Source organism: Pelecanus crispus, chromosome 6, assembly GCF_030463565.1.
Source record: "Pelecanus crispus isolate bPelCri1 chromosome 6, bPelCri1.pri, whole genome shotgun sequence".
Lineage (NCBI taxonomy): Eukaryota > Metazoa > Chordata > Aves > Pelecaniformes > Pelecanidae > Pelecanus > Pelecanus crispus.
Window position 1 is genome coordinate 3,291,571 of NC_134648.1, and position 26,892 is coordinate 3,318,462.

The following is a 26,892-nucleotide window of genomic DNA, read 5'->3' on the forward strand; positions in this document are numbered from 1 at the left end:
GGGCAAGAAAGCTCAGATTTACTAGGCATATTCCAATACAGTGCACATAAACAAAGGTACGACAAAGGGCAACATGCTCCCAAATACCACCATATCAAAACCAGCAGAGCAACCAGGAAAGCTGCATACGAGCATCTAAGAGCAACCATCATCAAACAGCTTGAAAACAGAGAGCTACAAGGACAGTTGAGCTGCACAAAGTAGCACATTCACATTCCTAACCAGTTTTGCTTTTTAGGCAACTCCCATAATACAGAATTGCCACTTTCAATTTGCATCCATGTCAACAACTGTCCTTTAAAAAGACAATTGTTAATAACTTGTCTATCACTCCTCTAATCCCATGAGCTTTTCATTATCTTCCAGATAAACAGGTAAGCCTTAAACTTACAGCTGCACAGGATAAAAATTAGCATACAGGCACCTGGAAGTTCAAAATATTTATGTAAAATAGTTGGTTTCTTATTAGAACTGCAGAAGACAGATTTTTGTACAGCAGTCATGACAAGTGACAAAACAGTCCTATTTTAGACCAGTTCTATAATCACAGGTCCGAGCTTTAAACTTGAACTCCCTCTATCCACCCTCAAAGCCTGTAATTTTTTTTCCCGACTTCTCAAAGAAGCCTACAGCACCTTCCAGTATGCCTACTGTTTGCTCAGATTTACAGTTTGTATGTGACACTCTGCACATGCAACTGCCTCACAAACTCGTGACTCTTTCCTTGACCAAATCCCTAGCCATCTATAAGACAAAATCTAAGAAAACCCAAAAAACCCCAACTCTAAACAAAACTAAAAAACAACAACAGCCTACGTTCCTCTTCAAGATTCCCTGCAGATCCAAGTCTCCACTATTAGCCAACCAAAGAGAAGCAACATGACATTTCCCAAGGAAGTATACCCTAAGGCTGTCCACACTGGGAAACAAGCAAAACTGCTCTGCTGCATTACAGAGTCCCCAAACTTCAAATTACAGACTGTTTCCAAATTAAGAATTAAGCCCTGTAAGTGAAAAAAAGGGGGGGGGATGTGTGTGTTTAAAATTGTTACTTAGAGCACATACACAGACCTCTCTCACATTACAAAGCTTTCAAATGCAAGTGAAGAAAAAAGCAAGCCAGGTGACTCGGTGAAACTTTAGAGGTAAAACCAGCAGCTACTCATCTCTTACATAATTACTATCAAAAATGTTCTCAATTATTTGAGTACTATCACTCAACTTACAAAGTCCAAGTCATTCACAACAATTCAGTATCTTCAAGAAAAAAACAAGCTGATGGAATAATCAAGAACACAGAACAGGGACAAAATTTTATCAAACTTTTTCCTTTTTCACAAAGAGTACAGTACTAACTTCAGATGGTGTTTAATATTTTACAGTCTTTTTCAAACTTCTTTTAATGTCAAAAGGAACTGTTTAGGGTCTAGTCTTATTATCACTACCAGGTACTCTGAGCTATTATAAACATAGTAGGATGAACCTACTAAAAATATTTCAAGTTTTGCATATTAAGTTGCCAATGGACAGGCTACGGTTCTAAAGTTAACAGCTTTCTAACAGTCTGCAGTGTGAAAAAGGTACCAAGACTACTCAAATATAAGGATCATTATTCAAAAATCATATTATTACCCAACCATATATATCCCCATTCACCCTGGGGGCACAGCAGCAAGGTGAAACTTTTCTTTTAGGAGAGCTGAACCTCTCTGCAGAATACTATTTGACTCGCCAAACTGCATGCTCACGTCCTGACACCCTGCCTCCTCACACCCTGCACCTTGACCTTCTCAGCAGGCAGAGCTGCCCAGACACAATCAGAAGAGAATGACAGGGTAGAGAAGGCCAAGGGGCAAAGAAGGAGGAAGAAAGAAAGGAAGGAAGGGTAAAACCAGAAGTTTAATGAGACCACAAACCCATCAGAATGAACTTGTATTCTGGCAGTCACAGAACAGTTTCCAATTCTACACAAAACACACACACATCTGTTCAACCAAAGTTCTATAATCTAAGACACCGAGAACTTTGTGTACAAGCAGATTCAAGTCCTTATTACAAAGGAAGTAGTTAAAAGCAAAATCAAATCAATCAAACCCCAACAACAACCCCCCAGAAACCAACACAGCAACAATAAAAAAACCCCACAAACAAAACCCTCAGTATTACCAATAAATGACATTCACCAAAATTAAACCACCATATAATCCAAATGCAAATAACACTTTGAGAATTCACAAGCAAATTCTTCAGCTTAAAACTTATGGAAGGCCCATAGAGAAATGTCATTGTGAGATACCATCACTTCTCAAACTATAATCGTACCATACCACAGAAATCTTGAATGTATCACATCTACTTGAGGGTTATTGAAGAAGAGATGAGTTTGTTATAGCCTTCCTTTTCATAAACACTGATGGAAATCTTGTGCACAAATGTTCTTTCAGAATACTATCAGCTTCCAAAATTAACAGCTATCATTCACAGCTCTTACTATACTAATGCCACAACCACCTTGAGCTGAAGAGCACAAAGGCTCTATACAATGTGTACCGTCATCTTCTCTAAGGACAGTTCAGTTGCATTCCCATGAGGAATGGGATTTTGGTGCCAGCAAGAACAGCAAGAGTCATTTCAAGGATAGTTATTCTCAATTTCACCTTTTTCTGTTAAATCTGAGCAAATAGGGTTCTTAGTTATGAAGAAGCAGTCTTCAACTTTAGATTTTTCTAAATTGCTCATTTGTACATAGTCTGAGAAATTGGGACAGAAAAGAGAACTGAAGTATATATTCTTTGTATTGTTCTATGAAAACAAAGCTGATATAATCCAGATTTAGCTGACTAGTAAACGTGTGGAAGATCAGGAGTTTCTGGAATCAGTCTGATACAAAACTACAACCTGATTACCATACTAGTACAATTACTGCTTATTATTACTATTCCCATGAGGAATCATATGAATTTTCAACTGTGCAATACACAGTCTTACAGTTTAAGAGCAGAGGGAAGCACAACAGGTTTCAATCATAAAGACACTTCCTGTACTCTAATGTCTTCATCCATACCACTTATATTTAGAACTACAGAGAACTGAACCTCCAAGCTACTCTGGACACTTGGCAGAAACACAGATGTAATTTGGGTATAATTCAAGATAGACTAAAGCCAATCAAGCATTAACTTTAAAATACTGTGTCTTGTTAGAATACCCCAATCAAGCATGACTTTAATGCGTGCTTTTGGAGGGTTTCTTTGGGGTTTTTTTTAAGACATTTCTTAAATCACATTCAATAGCAGTGATATTTTAGGATTTTTAAGTAAGGGAATAGAATACTATGACAAGATACTGCCAAAATCATTCACATACATGGCAAAGTTGTCTAGTTCGTCCTGGAAGCCTCATGACCATCCTAAGTATTATTAAATCTCTTAGTGGTCTTCAACACTAAGTTAGGAATTTCAACCAGACTGAATATAAAATCGGGCAGATTACATAATCAGATCAAAATGGCTGCTCTCTTTTTCACTACTTGAAGAGATGATGAACACTTACTCCACTCCTACACTTAAAAGAGCCCAAAGACAACAAGGAAAAGAATCTAAAAAAATTAACCATCTGTAATTCGCTGCTGCAGAAGGCTAAGGTGAATCAAAAATTAAGTGTCCAGCACCTGAAAGATGCTGCTCATACCTGTTCCTAAGAGATGGATACAACTCAAGTTCCAACATACCAAATATTTGAGTGACTCCATGTGACTTGTCCTTTCCGTTACGTGAAGAACACAAATTCTACTGTAATAAAATGGACTCGTACATGTAGCTAAGTCTAGAGCCTAAATTACTAAACTGGGAATGGATCCCAACAGCAATGCACCACAAGCGTCACAAGTGAACAATCACTCAACTGCAAAGTAGTAACAAGTTAAATACTTGAAGAACTATAGTTGCTGAAAGCAGAGGTGTACACACAAGCATATTATAACACCAATTTACGTGCGTATGCAATCTGGAGTAGGTATTAGTTGAGATACTAATTTTCAGCTCCCTCTCCATCGAACTGCTCACTGAAACGCACAACTATGCCATGCTGTCAGCAGCTGTGTACATTAACTTAAGTTCTACATTTGCAGCAAAGTTATCTTAAAAAAGTCTTCAAAAAAAATCTTAAGTCTTTCTAAGCCTAAGACTTTTAAGGCCCATTTTCCCAAGCAAGCCACTACTGAACAAAAGCAAGTTCTCCACAAACTTAGCCAGACTGCGTAGTTTTTATTTTAGGTACTCCTGAGCTAAATATGTAGTTGAAGAATGAGTAGTGAGTCCAAGCCTACTTAAATAAAAGTATTTTTATATATATCGGGGGAGAAGGGGTGCAATACTAAAACCTATCATGAATTGTGAGTCAGCGGAAACAGGGAATTTTACCTGCAGTACACAAGATCTTACCTCAACCGTTTCAACTGTCCACTCATCTACCTGTTCCTTCTCACTACTGCTGAACTGAGTCTCTGCCATGAATTGTCTGTTTACATACTAAAATAAAAATAAGAAAGGGTATGAAAGTAAAAGTAAGTGGCATTAAAGCTATACAAAATTCCAATCTTTCCAGTGAATAATACCTCAGTTGATTCAACTTCAGTTGGTTCAGTAAATTCTTCTGCTGGATCAGGTTCTGCAAGAAAAATACACCGTTTATATGTGGAATTTTGAAGCGCGATGTATTTTTGCAGTCGTCATTTATCAAAATCATTTACTTCAAAGAAGTGTTATAGACTATTACTACACAGGAAGTACAGCTAGGTTTAAGAATGAATAGACACACATTTACTCCTGAGTGACATTAATGCCTAATATTAGAAGCTTGCTATACATTAAGGAAGGAGTTGCCTTGTCAGACATCTTCAAGGGGATGGGATTGTGATTAGATCTGAAATGAGAGCCTCACTATTGCTAACTTGTAACATTAGGTTTGTTTCTGAACACAGCAGATAATTAATGGTACAAGGTGGATAAAGAAGAAACTAGTGTCTCTGAATAAAAACAACAGGACATTAACAGAGAATTAAGCAGTAACAAAGATTCTCAGAGTTTTGAATTAAAAAAGAAAAACAAAAATCACATTAAATTCTTGCTATGGAGAGTTATGTTCAGTTACCCCAAACTTCAATTTTCTCCACAACATATTCAAAAGGAACAAAAGGTCATGAATTTTTTTTTTAAGTTTGGTACCATATTCTCACATTTCTTAAGTATGTAAGCATACTCTTTACTTCAAAAATTCCTCCCTTCTAACAAAAGATTAAATTGGTGGGAACCACTAAAAAATGGGAAAGCCTCAGACAACCAGAACTTTAATCTTTGATCACTTTAACACTACAGACAATCAAAATTTTGTTTAGAAATCATAATGAGAAGTTCTACAGGAAAACAAAGTAGGAAAGAGATGTTGGCATAAACCGGCTTCTAAATAATTTCATTGTTAGCCTGGGTTCTTATTTCAGCAAATGACATATTGGACAGACAAATGCCAAAAGCGTGTTCAAAACCAAGTACTACTAAGTGACACTGTTCCTCCGTTCAGCTGACACTCCACAGTTGGAACAGTAAGCCTTTCCCTGCACATGACGGAAGACATTTACGATGTGATCATTAGAAAGGATTACGGTCCCTCCAAAGAAGTAGCTGGCAAGAGTCAGCCTCACAGAACTCTCTTGTGGAACACAGCTCTGCTTTTCTTTCCTCATGGCTCAGAGCAGGGCTGAATGAATGGCTGACTGCCCCTATATGCTGCCTGGCTAGATGTATACCTGGTTATAAAGAAATGACATTTCTATTCAAAACACTAGTACACCTGAAGAATTCAGAGACAAGCACTTTTTGTGCTTAAAACTGCATTTCCAATTTAATCATTCTGATGCATCCAAATTGATGAGCCAGTACAACATAAACGAATATGCTAGTCACAAGGGATCTTCATATTCTTACCAGCTTCTGCTACAGTGTCTTCTACTGCAGGTGCAGGTGCTGCCTCTTCTTCCTCACATAATCCGTTCTGATGGTTATGGGTGCTATCAAAGTAACTAGTTTGAAGAATACGTTCAACAATCTCCTTTAGCGCTTTATCTAGGAAAATGGAAGAAGTTAAAGATTAACAGTAACTCAATCCTAATCATCCTTTCCTTCCTTATTGAAGATCCCACATAAATTTTATTAACCTTTTGCCGGGAAGATGATGCTTCCCCAAGCTAGTCCACGGACACTACTGTTACAGAATTACTTCTGCCTTACTAGGTCATATTAAATAAATCAATAAATAATCAACTTCATTCAGAAAAATCTGAAGGGCAAGAAGCATCTTAAAGAGTATATAATACTCTTCAGAAGATTTGTGAACGCTTCTAAGTGAGGTAAGATTTATGAATTTAATTACTGTACTTTTATTCCTGTGATTTCAAAAACGTCTGGTTGCTTAGTTTTCAGTCTAGAAAGTTTTAGGAATTCAATGACATTTCAACTGTAACCGATTTATTTGTAATTTCCTAATTAAAAAACAACCTTACTCTAAGTCAATTTCTTACAAAACAGCTGTCAGTACAAACACATTTACACAGGTACCACCTTCACGAAGGTTCTTCCCCTGAGGTGAAGTGGCTCAGAACAGCCTTTTTGCAAGCGGAACAAGCACAAGCTTGCATTCAGTGCCTCAGACGAATGCTGTGGCATCTTAACCCAAAACAGATCAGCCACACTGGCAAGGCAGCATTACTGCCTAGGCCAACAAAAACCAAACCAGACTCAAAATGGAAGATACACAATGCACGTTTGGCAAGTGATGATCAGTGTATGACTCAATACATACACACAGAAGAGCACAGAAATACATTAACATTCATCCCTATTATAAGACAAAGCAAACCAGCAATGCCTGCCAAGGACATCACTACAGGCTCATCCTGAGATCCAGATACAATAACTAGCCCAACTTCATCCAGTAAGAGAATGACTAGGTCTCCAAGGAGCATACATTAGCTCTCTCCTGAAAACTATCCCCGTACCTTCTCCTTCTTCCACTTCTTTAAAAAAAAAAAAAAGTGGTATTATCTTTGGGCTCTCAAAAAGATCTAACATCCCAACCATTTCAGACTTGAGTTCTTGCAGAACAAATATTCATTAAAAAAATACTAACCTGGTACCTCCTCACAAAATTTCATTTCAACAATAGAAACAATTTGAAGTTTCCTATTCTGCCACAAACAAGGAAAATCTTACTACCATTAAGGCCAAAATATCTTACAATCCTCCGTGTGTCATTCCTCAGTAAAGCAGGTTAGATAACAATTGCAACACCATCATTCCACTTTCTATGAATAGAACAGAAAAAACTCTTCAACCAGCTCGTTATTATTCCAATATAATAGGGTAACTGATTTTTTTTTTAAAAAAAGGGGGGAAAATTGTTAGCCATTTTACCTACAAAAAAGGATACTCTTCCCTAAAACTTTCCTATTGAATTCCAATTAAGAGACTTCAAAAATTTCCTGTGAAACAAGAAACAGACAACTGCCTAGCATAGACATTTTCTTAAGGTCTAATGTTAGAAGCTATGTATTTGTGAAATTGTGTCCATCTGAAGGATCACACCCCGATTTACAGAGTTAATGAATCAAAACAGGGCAAACCCAGAATGCTTTCTGCAGAAGACAAGGGGGAGCAGAACATCACACTAAATAAGGCCACGCCAGTTTATATATTAGGTCATATTATTGACAAAGCTCCTTGTTGACACACACATTTCCAGAAAACAAATTGCTACTAAGCACCAACAGCAGTGGAATACTGCTGAAATAGCAGGAATGGACTAAGCTTAAATACCGAGCAATGCTGCATCAGTAAAAAAAAAAACATACACCACACAGTAAGCTCACACTTCAGTAAACTATTCTGTTACAGTCCAGCTAAGGTCTGGAAAAAACTAGCTACTCTAAAAACTCGGAAAGATAATTAACCACCAAAGTTCTCTTATATCAGACACTGTAATTTTAGTTCAAGCACAAATTCAGTGCACGACCTCTTAATACAAAGACTATACTTACAGGTTGTTCCACAAACTGGTTTTTCCTTTCCTTCCAGTAAGTCCCACAGGTGAACAGATGCTTGCTCATACTGCTCATTCAACCTTAAAAAAAATAGGAGTTAATTTCTTCCCCAGTCTTTAAATTACAACAGTACAAATACATATCATTAACTGACTGACAATTAAAAAGAAAAGTACTTTATTGTAAGCCTACCTCATGTTCATGTCTCGTTCAGGGTAAACTAGCTTGTAAAATTCATCCAGCATTGTCAGTTCCTCCTCTGTCAGTACTGGCACTCCATTTGATCCCTGTTTCAAGTCGTTGCGCACTTCATCATCACCCAGCTTGTCCAAAATAAACTGCAGCTCTAGTACAGTCTTTAAACGCTTCTGCTCAGCTTCTTCTCGCATCAGTTGCTCCCTGCGAGCTGTCTTTTTTATTGTTTTCTGGATCTGTTTAAAATGAAAAGAAATTTTAAATTGTTTAAACTTGTAATCTGTAGCGAACTCAAGTGGAGAAAACAGATTTGAAATGTCTTTTATTGATAAATAGAGATGGATGTTGGTGTTGAACTGCCACTTACCAATCTAACGTTATAGCAGAATAACCTGTGAAATTTGAAGAGTATCTTTAAGCAGAGTCCAAACCTTGCAAATTAAGACAAACTTTAAAATCAACACCACAAACCTTGGATCATATTGGGTCTTGATCATATTCTTACTTGAAGTCTATACTTCATGACTTACAAGCAGTTCAGTCAAGTAACTGCAGTCACCACGTCTAAAGTTTCAGACACGAAGCTGTTATTTCAAACAAGCCCAGCTTGCTATTATCTGCTTCCTTTATGAAATATTCTGTAAACACTAAGTGATTTTGATCTAGATGAAAGTGGCAAAAATGTACAAAATTAAGTACCTTTTAAACAAACATTGTGGCTATTTACAACTTCTGGCTTCCATAACTCAAGGAGGACTTACAGCAATCAGAAAAGGCACAGAGAAGGGCAACTCAACAATTAAGGGGACAGACCAGTTGCCTTATGAGCAGAGCCTAAGCCTTGGGTTCTTCCATTTGGAGGAGTAAGGGTGATCCAGATTTTTCATAAAGGCCACGAAGGCCAGCAGATAACTTGAGCAGATTGGTTATTCACCATATCCCATCACAGTAGGAGGCATTCACAAACTACTAGGAGATCAGCTTAAACCAGATGAACAAAAGTACTCTTGTTGTTTCTTACACACCATGGGAGGGAACCCATGGAATGTTTTGCCATGAAAGGCTGGGGAGATGGACAGTAACAGCAAGTTCAAAAAGGATTTGACCAAATTCTTGGACATGAGGTGCACAGACAAGACACTAAAGGGAAGGGGAATGCATCTGCTCTCTAACATTCCCAGTCTGAGGATCACAGATGCTGTAAGGGAATGGGTAATAGGTAACTATCAGCCATGTACTCTACATAGCACCTTCTACAACTGCTATCGTAATAGTGGTCTAAATGCATCACTAGTCTGAACCTACAGGACATTTCTTCCATTCTTATTCTTAATCCAACCATCTAGCATCCAAAATTCAGCTTTCTCACTTTGTAACTATACAAAGACTTATCTTCTTTTACAAAAAAATGTAACTCATGACAGTAACTTCCTCCCTCTCAAGCATCTAAATGTCTTTTTTAAAATCAAAGTCTTATCTTAAAATCAGCTGTACAAGAACTAACTCCACTCAGGAAAAATTGCAACTAGGTTGAAAGCAGAACACCAGTTTATTACTCCTGGATTCACTCGCTTCTTTTAGCGGTCAGCTGACCAGGGAAATATTTCAGGACAAACTTGTCAGAAGAAGAAAATTCTTCATTACTATCATTCCATAAACATACATGGAACCCTCATGCAAGAAAAGCAACGAAACAGCTTGGCTTAGAGGCCTATAAATTTACAGCCACATCAAATGTAGACAGCAGTTTATAATGTGAGGACGCTGATGCCCTTCAAATTACCACATAGGCTGTTCACAAACGAAATACGCTCATTAGACCAGTCTGCTGCACTAACGTCGACTACACAATGAATTCTACCAGTGTTGCTGCTCTTTCCGTAACTCAGTAACTCTAACTGTATTACTGCATTTGGAATCTTCCAGTCCTGTAGAATGGGTTACGCTTTCAGCTTGCCCCAGAATTAATTCTTCCTCGCAAAGATACTGCAGGGGTCTACAGTGAGTCTTTCTGTTTGCAGCTCTTGGCACAAAGAAATAAAGCAAAGCTGTTCATATAACTGGAATTGCCTATTAGAGTTTTAGAACTTATTACACTGTGATTTTACATCCTTGATAAAACACCAACCCAAACGATTACCTGTTTTACTAGTATTACGTTAACTTATTTTTTAAGAAAATAGTATTAATCCTGTCCCATACTGCAGTTTCAGACTGTATTTGCAATTAACAAGACAGCAAGAATCCTGAAAAAGGAACTGTGATGCTTTCAGTTGCTAAGACTTGATATCCTATGGTAATATAAATAAATGAAAACCCTCAGCCACTTGCCAAAGAGAGAAGCAGGCCTGGGAAATCTCTTTTCTTTTGAGAAAATGTTACTATTGGGACTAAGTGGCTGTTTATAATGTTGCATGACAGGCCTCTTTTGCAATCACACTGTTTTCAACAGTTATGTTTTGTCAGAAAATGACGTTATTTTTGTTCCCATACATTTACGTAGCCCATCACAAAAATCTTTTAGGAATAGTCTTCAGAAAACCTGACACAAACTAAGCAGCCAAACATACAAGAAATCACGAGCATTTCATCTCTGTAAATAGCCAACTACTGCATCTAGTATTAGTGAAAGAGAGTTTAAAGCCTAAGTGTTTGGTATCGCAGCTGATAGCCCACATTGCACCACTTGCTCTTTACTTACATCTTGGCTCAGAGCCATAAAACTCCTCTGCAGTTCTTTAGCAAATTCCAGATTATTTGTCACTTCCTGGTATTTTGACACCGCATCCTTGAAACAAAAACACAAAAGTAAACCATCACAAACAGAACAAAATACATACTTTCAACACAAATCCCCACATTTTTTAGTTCCTAAGTGAGACGCAGCATCCCTGAATGGATTGCAACAATGTTAAGTCAAATTTTGATTTTCACTGGCCAAAATATTGAAAAGACTTGTGTATGTCTTTATGGCCTCTAGTTTCTTAGATAAATATGCTAAAGCATATGCATATATATGTGCTCACATGCATGACATACTCATTTAATGTTTGGGTTTAGCCAGTTTCTGACAAAAACTAACTGGCAGGCTGGGAGAATAGGGGAGAAGAGCAATCTGGCAACTCAAAACTGCTCAAGAGATAAAGGTTTGAGAATTAATGCATTGCCAAAATCAAAATGCTATACAAATGATCATGTTCCCTTCTTCAGAAATCGGTATTGTTTGCTAATTTCTTAAATCCAATATTCTGATTTGCACCAAAGCAATCCAAACTTCTTAACTCACTTTGCAGTACTGAGAAACTACAGAATCATCTCAGAGAAAAAAAATGGCTGAGACATTTACACTCCTGCTGTGACAAAATTAATAACAGATATGTTCCTGGTAAGAACAATTGAGCCAAAGAAAAAGGTAAGCTCCTACTTTCTTTGAAAAGCAAGGAACATGAACCGTACTTGCTTTTTTTTTTCTTAAGGATTTCCATTTGTAATAGAGCTAAGAAACTTAACACATATTACACATATACATTAGGCAATTTACAAAATTCGTCATTCTTAGCTGATTTTAGAAGCAGAAGATGTGAGAATAACAAATACTTTCAGTATTTCTCCAACCAAAAAGAGATTTTATCTTTATCAAGTGTGGTAGTCAGGCTGTGGTCTTCATAAGACTCAATTCATGAGCTTCCCTCCTCAATATGAAATTGCAGTTATCTTCCCTGCTCACCAAACAGAAAACTTCTCACAGTTTATTTTCACAATACACCATTAAAAAATAAAAATATGCAGATCAGTGATAAATTTCAGTTTTCAGTTGGCACAGAAGAACCAAGCAAAGCCCAGACAGATGAAAAGATCACATGAATCAAGGGAAGCAGCTAATTCTTTTAATTGCTAACAGCTGTAACAGTTGCAGGGTACATTTTTTTTCCTTCACTCTTTTCAATGTTAAAAAAAATCAACAAAATATTGTTGATTACTGAGCATCTGTCTCTAAGTATCAACATGCATGTTTGCATCATACAACTGAATTTAGTTTGATACTTGCTTTATATTTATTACAACTGGAAAACTGCTGTTGAGTCAAGCTCTACAATAACCTATTTTAAGAACCAGCCCCAACAAGGAGAGAAGCAGCATACAACCTGTAAGTCCAGCTTATCTAGAGCGTCACATCTGCTGCACTGATAGCTGTGACAGACACACGGACATAGCTTGTTTTCAGAGCCCTTCAAAATTTGGTCTAAGCTACATCTCTAACGAGACTGCACAGCATTTACAAGCTACCAAGTGACTAAGCTCCTTCAGTTCTCCCTGGGCACACTTTCTGCGAAGAACAGGATGATGTCCAGAGAACCTCAAAGGTATCATTTAGCAATTTCAATAGTCCTAGGTTATAATATATGCCAATTTTCACCACAGCTCATTTACAACCTAACCTCCACAAGCATAAAGCATTATAACACATTCCTCTATCTATCCTTTCAGTTTCTGATTAACAGAAAAATTGAGATGTTCTAGGCAATAAAAAACTGAGGCCAAGTCAGAGCTCAGAAAAATCTAGCTTTTAACAAGGGGAAAGGGAAGTGAAATTCACCCCTTCCTTCCCCATCAAGATCACAAAAATATTTAACAGACATCTGGTTAGTATTTTTTTTTTCTTTTTACCAGTTGATCTTGATTCAGACGTTCTCCCTTGTTCATTCGTTCCTGGTAATCATCAAGTTTGCTCTGAAAAGAAAGAAAAACGCTATTATGAGGAGCCAAAATCAGGTTACTGTTTTCTTCTACTTGTGCTAACAAAATTAGGTACTGTAATATTACAGTAAACACAGACTGCAACACTTCACACAAGCAAAGCAACTGTTAATATAGAAATAGTACCCGAGAAAACTTGTCTTCTGGGTTAAAAAAATGTAAATACTTCCCCAAGAGACAAATATTTTAACGTTATTTAGCTATCACAATACATCTTCATGACTAGTCTTAATTTCTGAGGAAATACACATTCCTCCTGATGGGGAGAGCACTGTCAATGCACTTTTCCTTCAGTCCAAACAGAGCTGAACTCAGTTCTGCATCAGAGCTTATTATCACTCTATCACTACAATACCAAAAACATGACTGCAAAAAAACACTGTCAATGCTAATAAGATTCAGAACTGTAATTCTTTGTACTTGCATCAGTTAAGATAGTTTTAAAGAATTTAAAACAGTTTCTAATCCTTTGTGCAAGAATGCCCACCAACACAATTCATATTAATAGCTCTAAAATATTTTTGTTCAAGAGCTTTAAGATTTTTTTCATGGGCAGAAACTGAAAAAGGAATCATTACATTAATTCTCAGCAGGATCAGTTCTCTAATCTGCTTAAATGCAAAACCATGCAAAACACTGACATGAGCCAAAAGCAAGTAAAATTTCTGCGAGCTGGAAGTGACAAAGAACCTACAGGTTAAGTAGAAAGGTTCTTAGAAAGGAAGCAAACTCTGTAAGAATAACATAACTATTAAACTCTAAGTTTTCACCATTTCTGTATTATCACATATGCTCGTATTTCTTACGAAATTTGCCTTGGTCTTATTAAAATAAAGCCACTAAAATGAATCCTTAACAATTACCTTCCCAGTCTGGCATAACAACAACATGAAAAGGAAAGCAAACAGAAACACTTCATTTTCAGCGTAAAATAATTAAAACCCTGATGCAACCACCATTTCAGAGTCTATACTTGCCACAGAGTGACAGGTTTTTTTGTTGGTGGTGGTCTTTGGTTTTTTACTATTTTTGTTTCAGGCCATTTCAGTTAAAATATGTTACTGATCTTGTTCTAGCTAATTCAACTTCTACGCTCAATCTCAGACCTTTTGAAAAGATCGAAGTCTGTGAAACAGTTTAACAAGAAAGCTCCTCTTACAAAGTACCTGATGCCCAGCATGACTTACAGAAACACACAGCCACCCTTATGAGACTTAGTCCTTTTGATGTCACCTAGCGCCAACAGTTTATTTCTTTGGAAATCCTACAGGTTAGATTTAACATGTAACTACCTCATCTTTCAGTGCATCAGAGCCATTAATGGCCTAGGCAAAGTCAAAAAAGAACTTCCTGAGCTCCAAAAATGTATTACTGGGAATTTCATGCCAGGGACAGACACTAGCAGAGTAATAGTTGTCAAAGGCAGCAGCCACAGTTGGTAATATATCCAAAAAAAATACCCCTGACGAGCATCTGGCGTATTGGAAATCTACCACAACAGGAAATAAAGTAGTTTTACTCTTACACATACTAATTTTAGAATAGCTGATGACACGGTTGGACAATCACAACCACAGTTTTCATGATTTAAGAGATCGTAGCTGAGCTGTGAAGTCAAAAGGGAGGGTAAAGAGCTTAAAGACTGCAATGCCCCAGTGCAAAGCCAGACGGGTTAACCGACACCTCTGCTGCTTAAGGTAGCTTAAATCCTACAACAAACTGGCTTTGCAGACAAATTTTCAAAAGTTCTTGCTTGCTTAAGCCCCTTACTCCCATGCTGCAGATTACAATTCCCTTGGCCACACTGATGCAATTGTTTGTGAGGCTGCACAGTAAATAGACTGCTAACATGAGCCAGTTTAAACAGTGTCTACAAAAATGCATTAAAAAAAACCTGACAATTTCTGTGATCCAGTTTCCAACACAAACCCATAAACAACAACAGTAAAACAAAGAGGACAGAACATCAAATTCTAGGAGAACACTACTTAGATCAACTTTGTTGAAGAAACCATACATTGCAAAATTATGCTGCAAAATGCTCACATAATCCATTTTGGTGGCTAAGGTCATAAGGGAGGGAAGAGATAAAAATACCCTAAATAACTACAATTGTTTCTGCATGGTTTTTCCATGCAGCCTTACTTCAGCACAGTTGTATCTTCAGATTGCACATATTGCAGTAACGTATTCAAACAGTGCATAAGTTTTACTTCAATGGTCAAGTATTCTTAAGTTCTAATGCAAATGCTTTGTTCATTTTCATTCAGCAACGTACCAACTAAAAAACAAAGGGTAATATGTCTATTTCTAACCACTGGAAGTTACTTCACTTTTTCTTTCTTAAAAACAGCTGTATCAGAAAGGTAAAAGCAAAGAAGGAAAGCCCTTTCAGCTGCAATGCAGAGAACAAGCAAATGGGCATTTAGTTACATGTTATCACAAAGATTTCAAATGTGAAGTAAGCACTCTTCTATCACCCCAAAGACACTGTAAAATCCAAATGCTGCATTACACAAAAGTATTAAGGAAGCAAAATGCCTTCTTTCTAATCTGTGCTGTCAACTAACAGCAATCTAGGAGCAGCATTAGTGCTGTAAAATAACTGCAGTAAAATTCCTGCTTAGCAACCTACTGCAGTGTCTGCAAAAAGTAAAGATTTTCTTAATTTTACCGCCCCTTACACAACTTCACCCTCACCCATCACAGATATCCATCTTGAAGCATAAAAACTAAACCAGTGGGGGGGGGAGAAATCAAGTGGCAATACGAGCACATAAATTGTCCATTGAACAGCTCATGAGTCAGCAGACCCCAGTTCTGCAGATAGCAAGCCACTGCATTCCAGCTCTTTTTCCACTGAGGTACCTGAAGTATTTTGGAGTTCCCTAGGAGAAAAGCACTACATGCAGGCTGCTGGGGGGGCAGGGGGAAGGTGGTGGTGTTCACTGCTTAAGTATGCCCTAGATTTAATTTATTATGGTAACAGATACCTTCCCATCACACTTGAGTTCTCATTACCTTCTCTGAATTGCCTCAAAAATGTTATCCTAAAGTGTGTGTGTTTGGGGGGGGGGGGAAGCAGTTACATGACATTAGCTTCAAAAACAATACTCATTTTAAAAATGCCTGACCACTCAGCTGTGCTGTTACAGTCATTTACAGTGCTATGCTATAAACTGGATCACTGGAATGATCTGATTAAAAATAACCCTTAAAAAAGGGGGCCAGGAGCAGGAGGGAGGCACTATATTTAACTAGATAATTTCAATGGTATGGTTTATACCAGTTAGAGCAGCACAAGTGTATATGACAAGCTGCAAGGTGGAAGGGGAGAAGGTAACCTCTTCAACCAGCTGAAGTAAACATTTTGTAACGTGCACTTCACTACAAGCAAAGCAAAGATGGAGGAGACCATTGCAAGTTCTGAGATATCTCAAAAACTGCATGTTTTTTAACAGCATTAATCAATTAAGATAATCCAAAATTTAAAATAGCTGCTTTATACATTTCCTACTGAACCAAAAGAAAAGCCAAGCTACGCAACAGAAGTTTATTAACTTGTTTTACATTTATACATTGTAATTTATTTGCCCTCCACCATCATCTCCACACTCATTCACCCGTTTAACTTCTCAGTAAAGACTGCCCAGAAATGACTAAAATAAACCAGTCCTCCCATTTCCTCAGAAAAATAGGCAGGAAAAAAATCAGAAAGGTAAAAACACTTAAACTGCATCAGGAACAGAACGTGACAGTTCAGAATCTCTCAAAAAGCCCCAGAGTTCTCACATTCACTATCTGGGTACTCTTCCTAGTATATATACACACCCCTAACAGAAGTCCCAAGAAGCTCCTTCAGCCCTGAGTTACAACTAAGATGATGTAATGAAGCATTAGCATCAACATTGCAGAACACAAAACACTTACAGGTCTTCTGTGTAAACTGAATTAGTTTTTGAAGTAACAGTTGTAAATATTCTTGTGGTTTTTTTCCCCAAAAGTCTGGTAAGTTTGACAGTTTAGAAAAAAATATCTGTACTAGTCTTTCAGCGAGTCATAAAGACGTACCAATTCCGAGACTGCAGTCTCACCATCAGCTTACCCCAGAGGGCACTGATCACAAACGGGGTATTCTGCTGCTCACCACACGTTCCTGACCCTTCCACATGCCCACAAGGACAGCCATGCGGCCAGACTGACGGCTGGGGCAGGAGCCTGATCCAACCAAACACAGATGGCCACAGAGACCCGAGAATGGCTAGGAGCAGGACCCACTCCTTCCCAAAGAAATGCAGAACTGATGGATACGTGCAACCTTCAAAAGGTAAACCTTTTAAACTCAGATGAATTGACTACAGAGGAAAAAACCTGCTTCTTCAGTAACCTGAAATAAGTTAAGCCATGGACGAGTGAAACTCCTAAAAGTTTTGGTGGCTGCATACGTATGCTCTCTTTCCAAATCGCCATACCGCATTTCCTATAGGAACGCTATGAACCTACAGGTAAGCTGACTACACTGCTAGAGACCTAGATTTTGTTCCCACGCATCATTTACGTCCCCAAGGAGTTACTTTTACAACAGCAAGTGACTTCTAGAAGACAAATTGGGTTCCAGAACACAAACTGCGCTCTCCCAGCACATTCTATGTATCTCTTTCTTCTGAAAGAAGAAACATCAACAAAACCAAATCAAAGTAGCATCTGAAAAACTTAAATAACAAGATCTTTCACACAGCTTGTAAGACTCATCATGTATCTCGTTAACAGAACTTGCTATGGGAAATAATCCCTGTGCTACATAAAAGAGTTAAGAACAAAACAGAGCAAGCTGAAACCAGGAAGTACCAAAACTAAATAATTTCACAGATAAACCTGCTTGGTTTTTAGCTTGGCTTTTAAGAGATGAAGCTTGGTTATCCAAAACTGCTATCAAAAGAGGTTTCAAAGAAAGATTCAAGCTTTAAATACACTGTTTCAAACAAATTTTACAATTTCTTGGTTTCAAAATCCCATTTAATCTCCAAAGATAAATTTGCAACCAAGCTTCACAAGGAGAGCTTCTGGAGAGACACTCATAAGCCTTGAACAAGTGGCCCAAATAATCATGCAAAAGCACTTAAGAGTGCTGCTACTGATGGGCAACTTGAAGCGTGGCACTTCTCTGCTATCATTAGCTGCACCTACAAGAATAGAAAACTGATCTCAGCTTTTACTATAGGCTCGTAACTGTTTCCTACGGGAAATCCAATGTTTTACTGAACCAAAGTCAGATCAATTTCAAATATCCATCTACTGTTCCAGCAAAAATTCTTGTGCAATCATGACAGAGGCACTTTTACAGTATTCATTTTTCAATGCAGTCAGGATTACACATATTTGGAAATTCGGAGACAGGCTGATAAAGCAACAGCATCTAAGTTACCAGGTACAGCTAAAACCTGCCATCTTTTTAGCTGTATACACCAAGCTCAAGTCATGTCAAGGAGTTTAAGCTAACATGCTTACTTCGTATTTACTGTTGCCCAAGAATAATAATCTTTGTGATCACCTGCCCATACCTTAAACCATGTGTTAGCAAATGAGAGATTTTGTCCCTCTTACAGAACATTTGGTTTTAAAAACTGTTTTTACATAGCTCATGCTATATCACACAAGTTGAAAGCAAATACAACTTTGGGTTTTTTCATTTCTCATCATATCAAGACACAAGTTGGATCTACATTCAATCAGCTTAATTTGGAAAGGTTTTTCCCCCTCTAAAAAACAAAAAGCAGGAAGGGCAGGGAGAAGAAGAAAATTCAGGTCTTACTGAAGTATTTTCTCCTAGGGAACCTGGAGAGCTCGTAGGATGCTAACCTCAGACACATAACAAAAACCTAGAGGAGTTCATGCAACTTTTAAATTAACTAAGCTTGTCAACATATACTGAAGTTGCATGTCTGAAGGTCTTGCAGAGAAAATACCCCTTCAATTACCCCCTCCCATGCTCACACAAATACCTAGTCAACCAAGAACAGAGGAAGAAAACAGCACAGCATTCCTCTCATTTCCAAATATTAAAGAGATGAACAGACACTTTCAGGCCATGCTTTTGCATATATTTATGAACAGCAGTTCAATTTATCCTAGTCCCTTTTAACACAAGAAATACTGATTCTTTCTTGATGAGAAAATGAAAGCATAACGAATAACCTAGTATTTCTAGTTTATACCGAAAGAGTCAAAATAGTATAGAACTAAGTTAGAAATACTATGATTTGAAATTCTATACTGTAATTTTGATGGTCACATCATTTTATCCTCAGAGTTTAGGAGGATACATGACACTAGGTAATTTCCTTCAAAATTTCTAATTTCTTCATGAAGAATGACCTTCCCTCAACTAAAAGCTGCACATACCATTTAAAACCTAAGATGGTACCTCTTACAGAGCAACTATTTTTCATTCTTCAAAAGCATGTGTCCAAGTCAAGTAATTTCTGTATTTGTCCTCAAATACAAAGCTCAGAATCATCTTTACTGGCCTTCATTACCAGCTGCTGACAAAGGATTAAATGTTCAACTAAGCAGAAGTTTTCAGTGAGATTTACTGGACTTTTCACCCACTCCTGCCTGTACAATCTCCAGTATGATTTTACTTTCTGGATGGTCAAAAAAAACCCCATTCTCGTCAAAAGATTCAAAATAAAGGAAAAAAAAAAATCAATGAATCTGTGTACTTAAGTAAACTTATCAAACAAGAAAATAAAAATACTGATACCCATGTGTACAATAAGCTTTGTTTTCAGGACCCTAGGCACGCAATGTTCTCTTTATTAAAGAACGTTGATTAACTAAAGAACTGTTGATTTCCCCCATCAAGGGAGAGGCTCAAGCCTGCAAATTAGTAACTCTGCTTTAATGCTCCAGGAGCAGTATCTCATGACTTGTATAGTGCTTACACGAGAGTCCTACTTCAGTATGTTTCAGAACTTCAGCCCATTAAGACTGACAGAAATCTCTGAACTTTAATTCATCAGTGTGAGAGCACACCTAGCTTTTCCAGACCCAGCCTTTGCCTTTCCTTAAGCCCACACTGCTGAGCACCCAGTACCCCAGAGATGCTCTAAGTCATTTTAATAAAACAGCTTTCAACAGAAGCCATTTCCAGAAAAAAGGCACTTCATCCCCTGTATTCACTTGCTATGACACCATAGTTATAAAAAAAGTTGTGACAGCAGCCACAGATACACACAAAACCCCAAACCAAAACACTAGGGCCTTCATGAGACCAGCATCACCAATTTTCACTCTCTTTGGCCAGAATAGCCTCCCACACATCCTTCTAACTTAAGATACTATGAAAGTTGACCAAAAGTCCATTCAAATAGAATGGAATGGCTAAGGCAAGTGTAAATTAGGTGTAATTTATTTTAAAAGGTAAATAAAAACGCTACTAGAAAGGAAAGCTGACCCGCACACCAGTAAGAGTCTGCTTCTCCTCTTTATTACTTCAAAGCACAGAATAGATCAGAAGAACGCTCACCTGCTAATTTTAGTACTTAAAAATACACATTTGGAACATCATAGAAAAATATTTTTAGAGGATTTTTGCGTATGTTAGATACAACAATTGTTTCAAACCATTTTATTTTATTGAAGCTAGAGACGTACAGAAAGATCTGCGTTATTTCTCAAGTTGAGGACCAGTGTTCTTGTGTGTGCGCACATTCGCATGTATTAATGACAAGTTTAAGACAGACATCTTGTCCTATCTATACATGACAGCATTCGGACAAGGATCAAGAAACGATCCTCCGATTCTAAAACTTATCTAAAAGCTCCTGGCTTGCTGCTTTTTGTTGTTTTGTTTTTAAAAATCAGGAAAATCCAACACCCGTTTTTTAAGTGGGAAACTACACTTTGCACATATTTACAGGTAAAGCACAGCTTGTTTCATTTGCAACTCACCCGTACAGACTAATTTACTGCTAATATTTCCACCTTCTGCAGATATAGAATACTAATCTAAACTACAATCTGAAGTGCTAGTCATAAAAAATTAATAGGAGTAATTGTGCTTATTTACTTCTAAGAGCAAAAACGGCTTCAGAGCTTCAAGGCAGACATAAAATTATGTTTTAGTATTCCCTACTTTTAGCTTAGTATGACAGTGTTTTGAAGCAAGTCTTTAGGCTACAGGTATGTTAGTATTTTTCTGATGGACACCTCATGCTCTGTAGGTTAGAAAGCCCTCTGAGGCTCGTTTAATCTAGCAACACCGAGCACTGAGCGGGTGCCACATAAGCCGTAAGTAACCACGACACCCTTTTTGCTCTTCTGTCACAACTCGAACCGTCCAAGGACCACGGATTTAGTAGCTGCTATTTCTAAAAATAACTCCTTAAAGGCCGCTTCCAGCTGACCTAAGACTCCCAAAGGGGTGAGCTGAAGGCGATGAGAAACGAGAGATGAAAAATCCCTGGGTGGGGTGGCCGGCGGCCCCCGGCTTTGTGCAGGCTGCTCGCACAATGCAGCTCCCTCGGAGAGGCTGAGGCCCCCGCCGCCGCCATGTTAGGCTCCCGCTTCCATGTGCCCGGGCTCCGAGGGGAGCCCGCCGCGCCGCAGCCCCTCCCCGCAGCTCGCCTGGGGAGGCGGGAGGGGCAGCGCTCCCCACCACGGCAGCGGGGGAAAGGGGCGAGGGCTGGGGGACGCGGGGAAATGCGGGGCCGTTCGCCGCGGCGAGCCCCGAGCGGGGCTGGGCAAGGCCCCGCCGAGGGAAACAAAAGGCGGAAGGGAGGGGGAAGGGAGCCGCGCCGCCGAGGGGGTCTCGCCGGGAGCGGGGGGGGGGTCCGCGGCCCGCGGGGCTGGAGCGGGGCGGCAGCCGCGGCCCCTCCGGCCGCTGCCGCACCGGGGGGGGGGGAGCGCCCGGCTGGCTCCCGGGGGCGGGACGGGGCCGCGGGAGAAGGCGGCCGGGACAAGGGGGCCGGGGGACCCCCGAAAGGGGAAGGGGAAAGGCCGGGAGAGAGGCGCTCGCCCTTCTGGAACCTTCCAGCGGGCGGCCCCTGGGGGCGACGCCGGGAACAACCCGCGCAGGCCGCAGGCTCCCTCGGCCGGGGAGCAGGAGGGCACGGCGGAGGGGACGGGCCGCCGTCTCGCCGGCACAAGGAAGAGGAAAGAAAACGGGACGGGACGGCTCAGCGTCCCTTCGGGCGGCTCGACGGCGGGGGGGGGGGGGGGGGGGGGAGGCTCGCCAGGCAGCGGCGGCCTCCCGGGGCGAGGAGGGTGGGCGACCCTGGGGCCCGGGGCCCACCCCCGGGGCAGGGGCTGGGGTCGGTCAGCCCGCGGCCGCCATCCGCGGGGGAAGAGGGGAAAGCACCTTTTTCTTCTCCAGGTTGCGCAGCTTTTTGTCGATCACTCCCAGGATCTGCTTCATGGCCTCGGTTTGCACCGAGGTGATGCTGCCGCCCGATGCCTGCGGGGCGGCCGCCGCTGCCGGGGCAGCCTCGCCGCCCGGGCCCGCCTTCCCGCTGCTGCTCGCCATAGTGCTGTTGGTAGCCGAGGGCATCCCTGTGCGAGAGAGAGCGGGGAGAGAGAGGAGAGCGAGGGCGCGTTACGGGGGAGCGGGCCGCCGGCGGGGACACGCGGGAGGGCGGGCGGGCGCGCGCACACGGTCGCTTCCCCCACGCCCAGGGCGCGCGCGCGCGCGGGGGGGGGGGGCGCGCGAGCCGCACCTGCCCGGGGCGCGCCCACGCGCGCGCCCTTACCCACCCACCAGTGAACTGAGGTGGGGGGGGGGGGCGGGCGCGCGCGGGGCGGCCACGTGACCGAGCAGCCTCGCGCCGCTCAGCCCAGCCAACGGTCATTTCCCCGAGCTCGCCCCCTTCTCCCGCCGCCCCGCCAGTGTCCGGAGGGCCTCGCCGCCCTCCTCACCGCCTGCCTGAGTGGCCCGGGGGAGCGGGGAGGGGGGCGCTCGGTGCGCTGCGCTCTCGCTCAAGGAATGGCCGCCTCAGCCGACTCCGGCCCCGCCGCCCTGCGCTGCTCCTGCTACCGCCGCACCGCGCTACTAAGGGGGAGAGAGCGAGGGCGCGCACGCCAGCGCGTAAGGCAAGGCGGCCCGGGAGCGCGCGACGCGGGGTCCTCGCCGGTCGCGGGTGCCCGCGGAGAACGCCTGAGCCCGCCCTCGCCCGGGCGGAGGAGGCGCTTCCCGGCCGCGGCGCCGGGCTGGCGGCTCGGCTCTGGCGGGGCTTTCAGGCGCGCCGCGGCCGCCTCAGCGCCAGACACAATAGCCAGGCGGGGCGGCCGGCCCGCGCCCCCCCCCCCCCCCCCCGCCGCTCCGCGACCCGCCGTGGGGAGAGTAGGAACGGCGGGGCAGCGGGCTGTGCCGCCCGGGAAACAACCGGCGGCGTTGTTGGGCCGGTTGTGCCGCCCCTGAGGAGCCGGGCGCTGCCGGGCGCTGCCTCGGTGAGGCGGTGGGGCTGAGGCGGTGGGGCTGAGGCGGTGGGGGGGGTCTCCCCAGAGCGGAGCCCGTCGCGCCGCTCCCGCCTTCCCGGGAGCGAGGGCCCTTCCCGGCATAAACGTGACTCCAAAAGCCGTTTTCTGGCTATTCGTGCCTTTAAGGCACGTCCCTAAAGCTGTGGGAGGGTGCCGGCGAGGTGGCGTGCCACAGGTGTAATTGGGCCTTCATCACTGCATTTCAGGCGCTGCGAAGTTGCCTCATTTGTCTTTCATACTGGGATTTGCGTTAGAGATACCTGCATCTCTCTCCAAATACGATCCCTGAATGCTACATAACATATTTTATTTTAATTTTACACATTTCCGTGATCCAATGCTGCACAATGCCTAGCTAGCGCTTGCTGAACCTTTACTTCTATGCTGACAATGAATAATTATTCAATATTAAGACACTCTACTGAATTAGTGTCGCATTTTCTGTGAAGTAAAGGAAATTTTTGAATGAATACTAAGTCGTCTTAGTGAGGTACAGCTTGAAAATGAAGTGCCCCTGCCTTCAGTATAAATAGCATTGGAAAGGTTTTAGTATTTATTCAGTTGTCTTTCCAGAATTAAAAGATGGAAGACTTTGGGGATATAAGGCCCTGAAAATTTGATTCTCAGTAATTGCAAATTTGAGATGCAACTTTGGGTTGTAATACCAGTTTAAGATTACATTTGTACCATTGTTTTTTCAAGCTGAATTTTCCTTTGATCTGTTTAGTCGTGGATCCGCACAATTAATTACACGGGCACAAGAGCGAGCGCTGTTTCTTGAACAACTGGGCCAACCTAATGGTTCTCCGCCACCAAAAGAGAGAGGTTTCATTACGCTTCCTCACCAAATCCCTGCAGAGTCACACAGTCCTTGCCTTTGTTTCAGTTCTGATTCTTCTGAGTTAATTCAAGTTGATAATCCAGCAAGAAACTGCTTTCTTTGACCTCATGCCACAGCAGTGAATTTTGAACGGTCAGATTTTTTTTCTTCATCCCATCTGTAAATACTGCTTCTTATGCTTCTACTTTTCATGTATGCCTGCATTTTCCATAGTAGCTCAATGCTTTGTCATTTTATATTAGATTATTTGCTTTCCAAATCACCTCTTTTTGCATAACAGGTTATAAGACAAGTGTAATAAATCACCCAACCCCATTATTTCAGTTGAATAAATTAATTATAAAAGGCATCTTCAAATATTGAATATCTTTAAATAGTTTCTTCTCACTATTCACCGAGATTTTGTTAATACCATTATATTTACAATATTTAATTTTTATGCATTTATTTCTCCAAGCCCCTTACACAGCAGTTGAAATCACCTTTTTCCCAAGTCAAATGCAGTTTCTTCATGAATGTGTGAAGTACATTGAGGCTCTTTGACCACAAAATACAGTGCTTTAAAATAATATGGAATTGTTTCATCCATTTTTATTCATTTCTCCTTATTCTTATGTTGCCATTGCAATTCTGTGTAAGCTCTGGGCACTCAACAGCTTAGGCAAGTTTTTCAGCCAAGTCATAGGATCCTAACGTAGTTTGTGCTCAAAACCTGTTTTGCTGGAGAACTAAAAAAAATCTGCAATAGAAGAAAAATCGGAGCTGATGGGAGAATTGGTGACAATAAATTAAGAATACATATTGGACCAGAATAAAGCCCGATCTTGTCCACCAACATGAGATATTTATTCTTCATGGGAGAGCATAACACAAACCAGCAAATGTTCATGGTCTCAGAAAAAAAAAGTTAAAAATACTGCTCCTGAGAGCAGTTATTACATGAGATTACATGAGCAATAATTACGTGACAATTACGACATCAAAGCTCTTCATAATTACACTGGATGCCTTTTTGGTTAGCCAAAGATGGAATTGAGACTACTGCTAAGTTTACACGCTAAAGGATAAGTAACTATAAGCAAAGCATTAAGTACTTGCCTTGCACAGGGACTGCAAAAGGTGGACTTTCATATTATACTTAAAAAAAAGAGGCTTGTTAGTTTAGCATGGGATAAGCCTTACTAAATTCATTTAACAGATTCTTACTATAACACAGCAACGTTGTACCACGAGTATCTGTCACCGTTGCATTCTAGCAGCATTCGCCGTCAGTACTACGCTGCAGTCGCTCTGCGTGGGCTCCATACCAGATCTCCAGACCTGTCAGCAGCCGCTTGGAGCAGCCTGGGAACAGCTGAAGTACGCGTCGTGCCCTACTCTGCGTCAACTTTAGAAGTAAAACTTCTGTACTTCCAAAATTCACTTGAAAATAACTTTCACACAAAACAAACTGTACTGCATAATCAATCTCAGCTCTTAAAATATCTCTTAATACTTAATGTGCTTATAGTTTTAGGCAGGTCATGCTATCCTATGTTCATCTACCTCTTTCATACCGTTCCTCAAAAAACAGTGACCACAAATTCATCGTACTTCTGTGCCAACAATATTGATTACCGACGCCTGACAGAGAAAACCCTACATAAGAACTCCCCACCATCAACTAAGAGTTGAGACCTCATCCTCCTTACGTTCAGGAAGTGTTGAAACACTTCTGATATGCGAGTAAGCTTTATCCTGGCAACTTCTAGCATGACAAACGTGTAATCAGCATGTGGGTCTCAACCTTTACATTTCTTAGACATAAGCAACCCCTTACTTACCACGTGTGGTGTGATATCCCCGTAAATCTGGATTCAGGTCTCTTCACCTTTTAACTCCTTAGATGTCAGCTAGCTGGTTGAAATCGCACTTCAGCGTCATTATGGTGCAGATCAAGTCTTCTTATTTGTAGGGAGCTGGCTTTGTATTTCATGTTCGTGAGCTGTGTAAATGAAGGTCAGCTCTGGAGTTGCTGATGTTGGAGTCACATTTGTTTGGTCCCTATAGAAAGGCAAGAGAAAGTCCCCCCCGCAAAAGCATATGTAGCACTTCCACAAACGTGAACCTTTAGACCACAAAATTGCTCAAGATGAGGGAGGCCTCCACCTCCCCGCAGGCAGTGTGGGGATCCAGATTTAGGAGACACTTAGCTTTGCTCTTCATGTTCCAGGGAAACATCTCCTATGCTAGATCTCTCTGGGTTTTCATTCATCATTCTTATACATCAACTGTAATTGGAAAGTCTGAATACACCTTTTCTGTCTGTTCCTCAGTTTCCAGCCCTCAGAAGTGCAAAATCAGACAGACGTATTTGAAACACACATAACCAGCCAGTTCCACGAAAAAGAAGATGGAGGGGGAGAAAGTCTTTAGCTTATTGGTGTAATCAGGGCTCAACTGTTGTATAAATATTCTGTGGGGACGTAGAGCCTCACTGAAGTAGTCTCAGGCAGGGTTTTTCTAATCCTCCTTTATATTGCTTTTGTTA

General features: G+C 41.1%; 1 protein-coding gene across 4 annotated transcripts in view; it reads right to left on the reverse strand.

Annotated features, from left to right (window-relative positions):
- CAPRIN1 (cell cycle associated protein 1) overlaps positions 1-22,595 on the reverse strand; it is a 36,083-nt gene extending 13,488 nt beyond the window's left edge. For 2 of the 4 annotated variants that reach the window (XM_075712060.1, XM_075712058.1), the window contains exons 1-8: positions 22,407-22,506; positions 12,956-13,018; positions 10,989-11,075; positions 8,285-8,523; positions 8,090-8,172; positions 5,982-6,119; positions 4,616-4,668; positions 4,443-4,529 (exon numbers count right to left, since the gene is read on the reverse strand). In XM_075712060.1, coding sequence (XP_075568175.1) covers positions 4,443-4,529; positions 4,616-4,668; positions 5,982-6,119; positions 8,090-8,172; positions 8,285-8,523; positions 10,989-11,075; positions 12,956-13,018; positions 22,407-22,463 — 807 coding nt within the window. In that variant the 5' untranslated portion in view covers positions 22,464-22,506. Of the gene's footprint in view, positions 1-4,442; positions 4,530-4,615; positions 4,669-5,981; positions 6,120-8,089; positions 8,173-8,284; positions 8,524-10,988; positions 11,076-12,955; positions 13,019-22,406 lie in introns of all 4 variants that reach the window. The other 2 variants (XM_075712056.1, XM_075712057.1) reach the window with 2 other exon arrangements.
- Between the last annotated feature and the right edge of the window lie 4,297 nt (positions 22,596-26,892).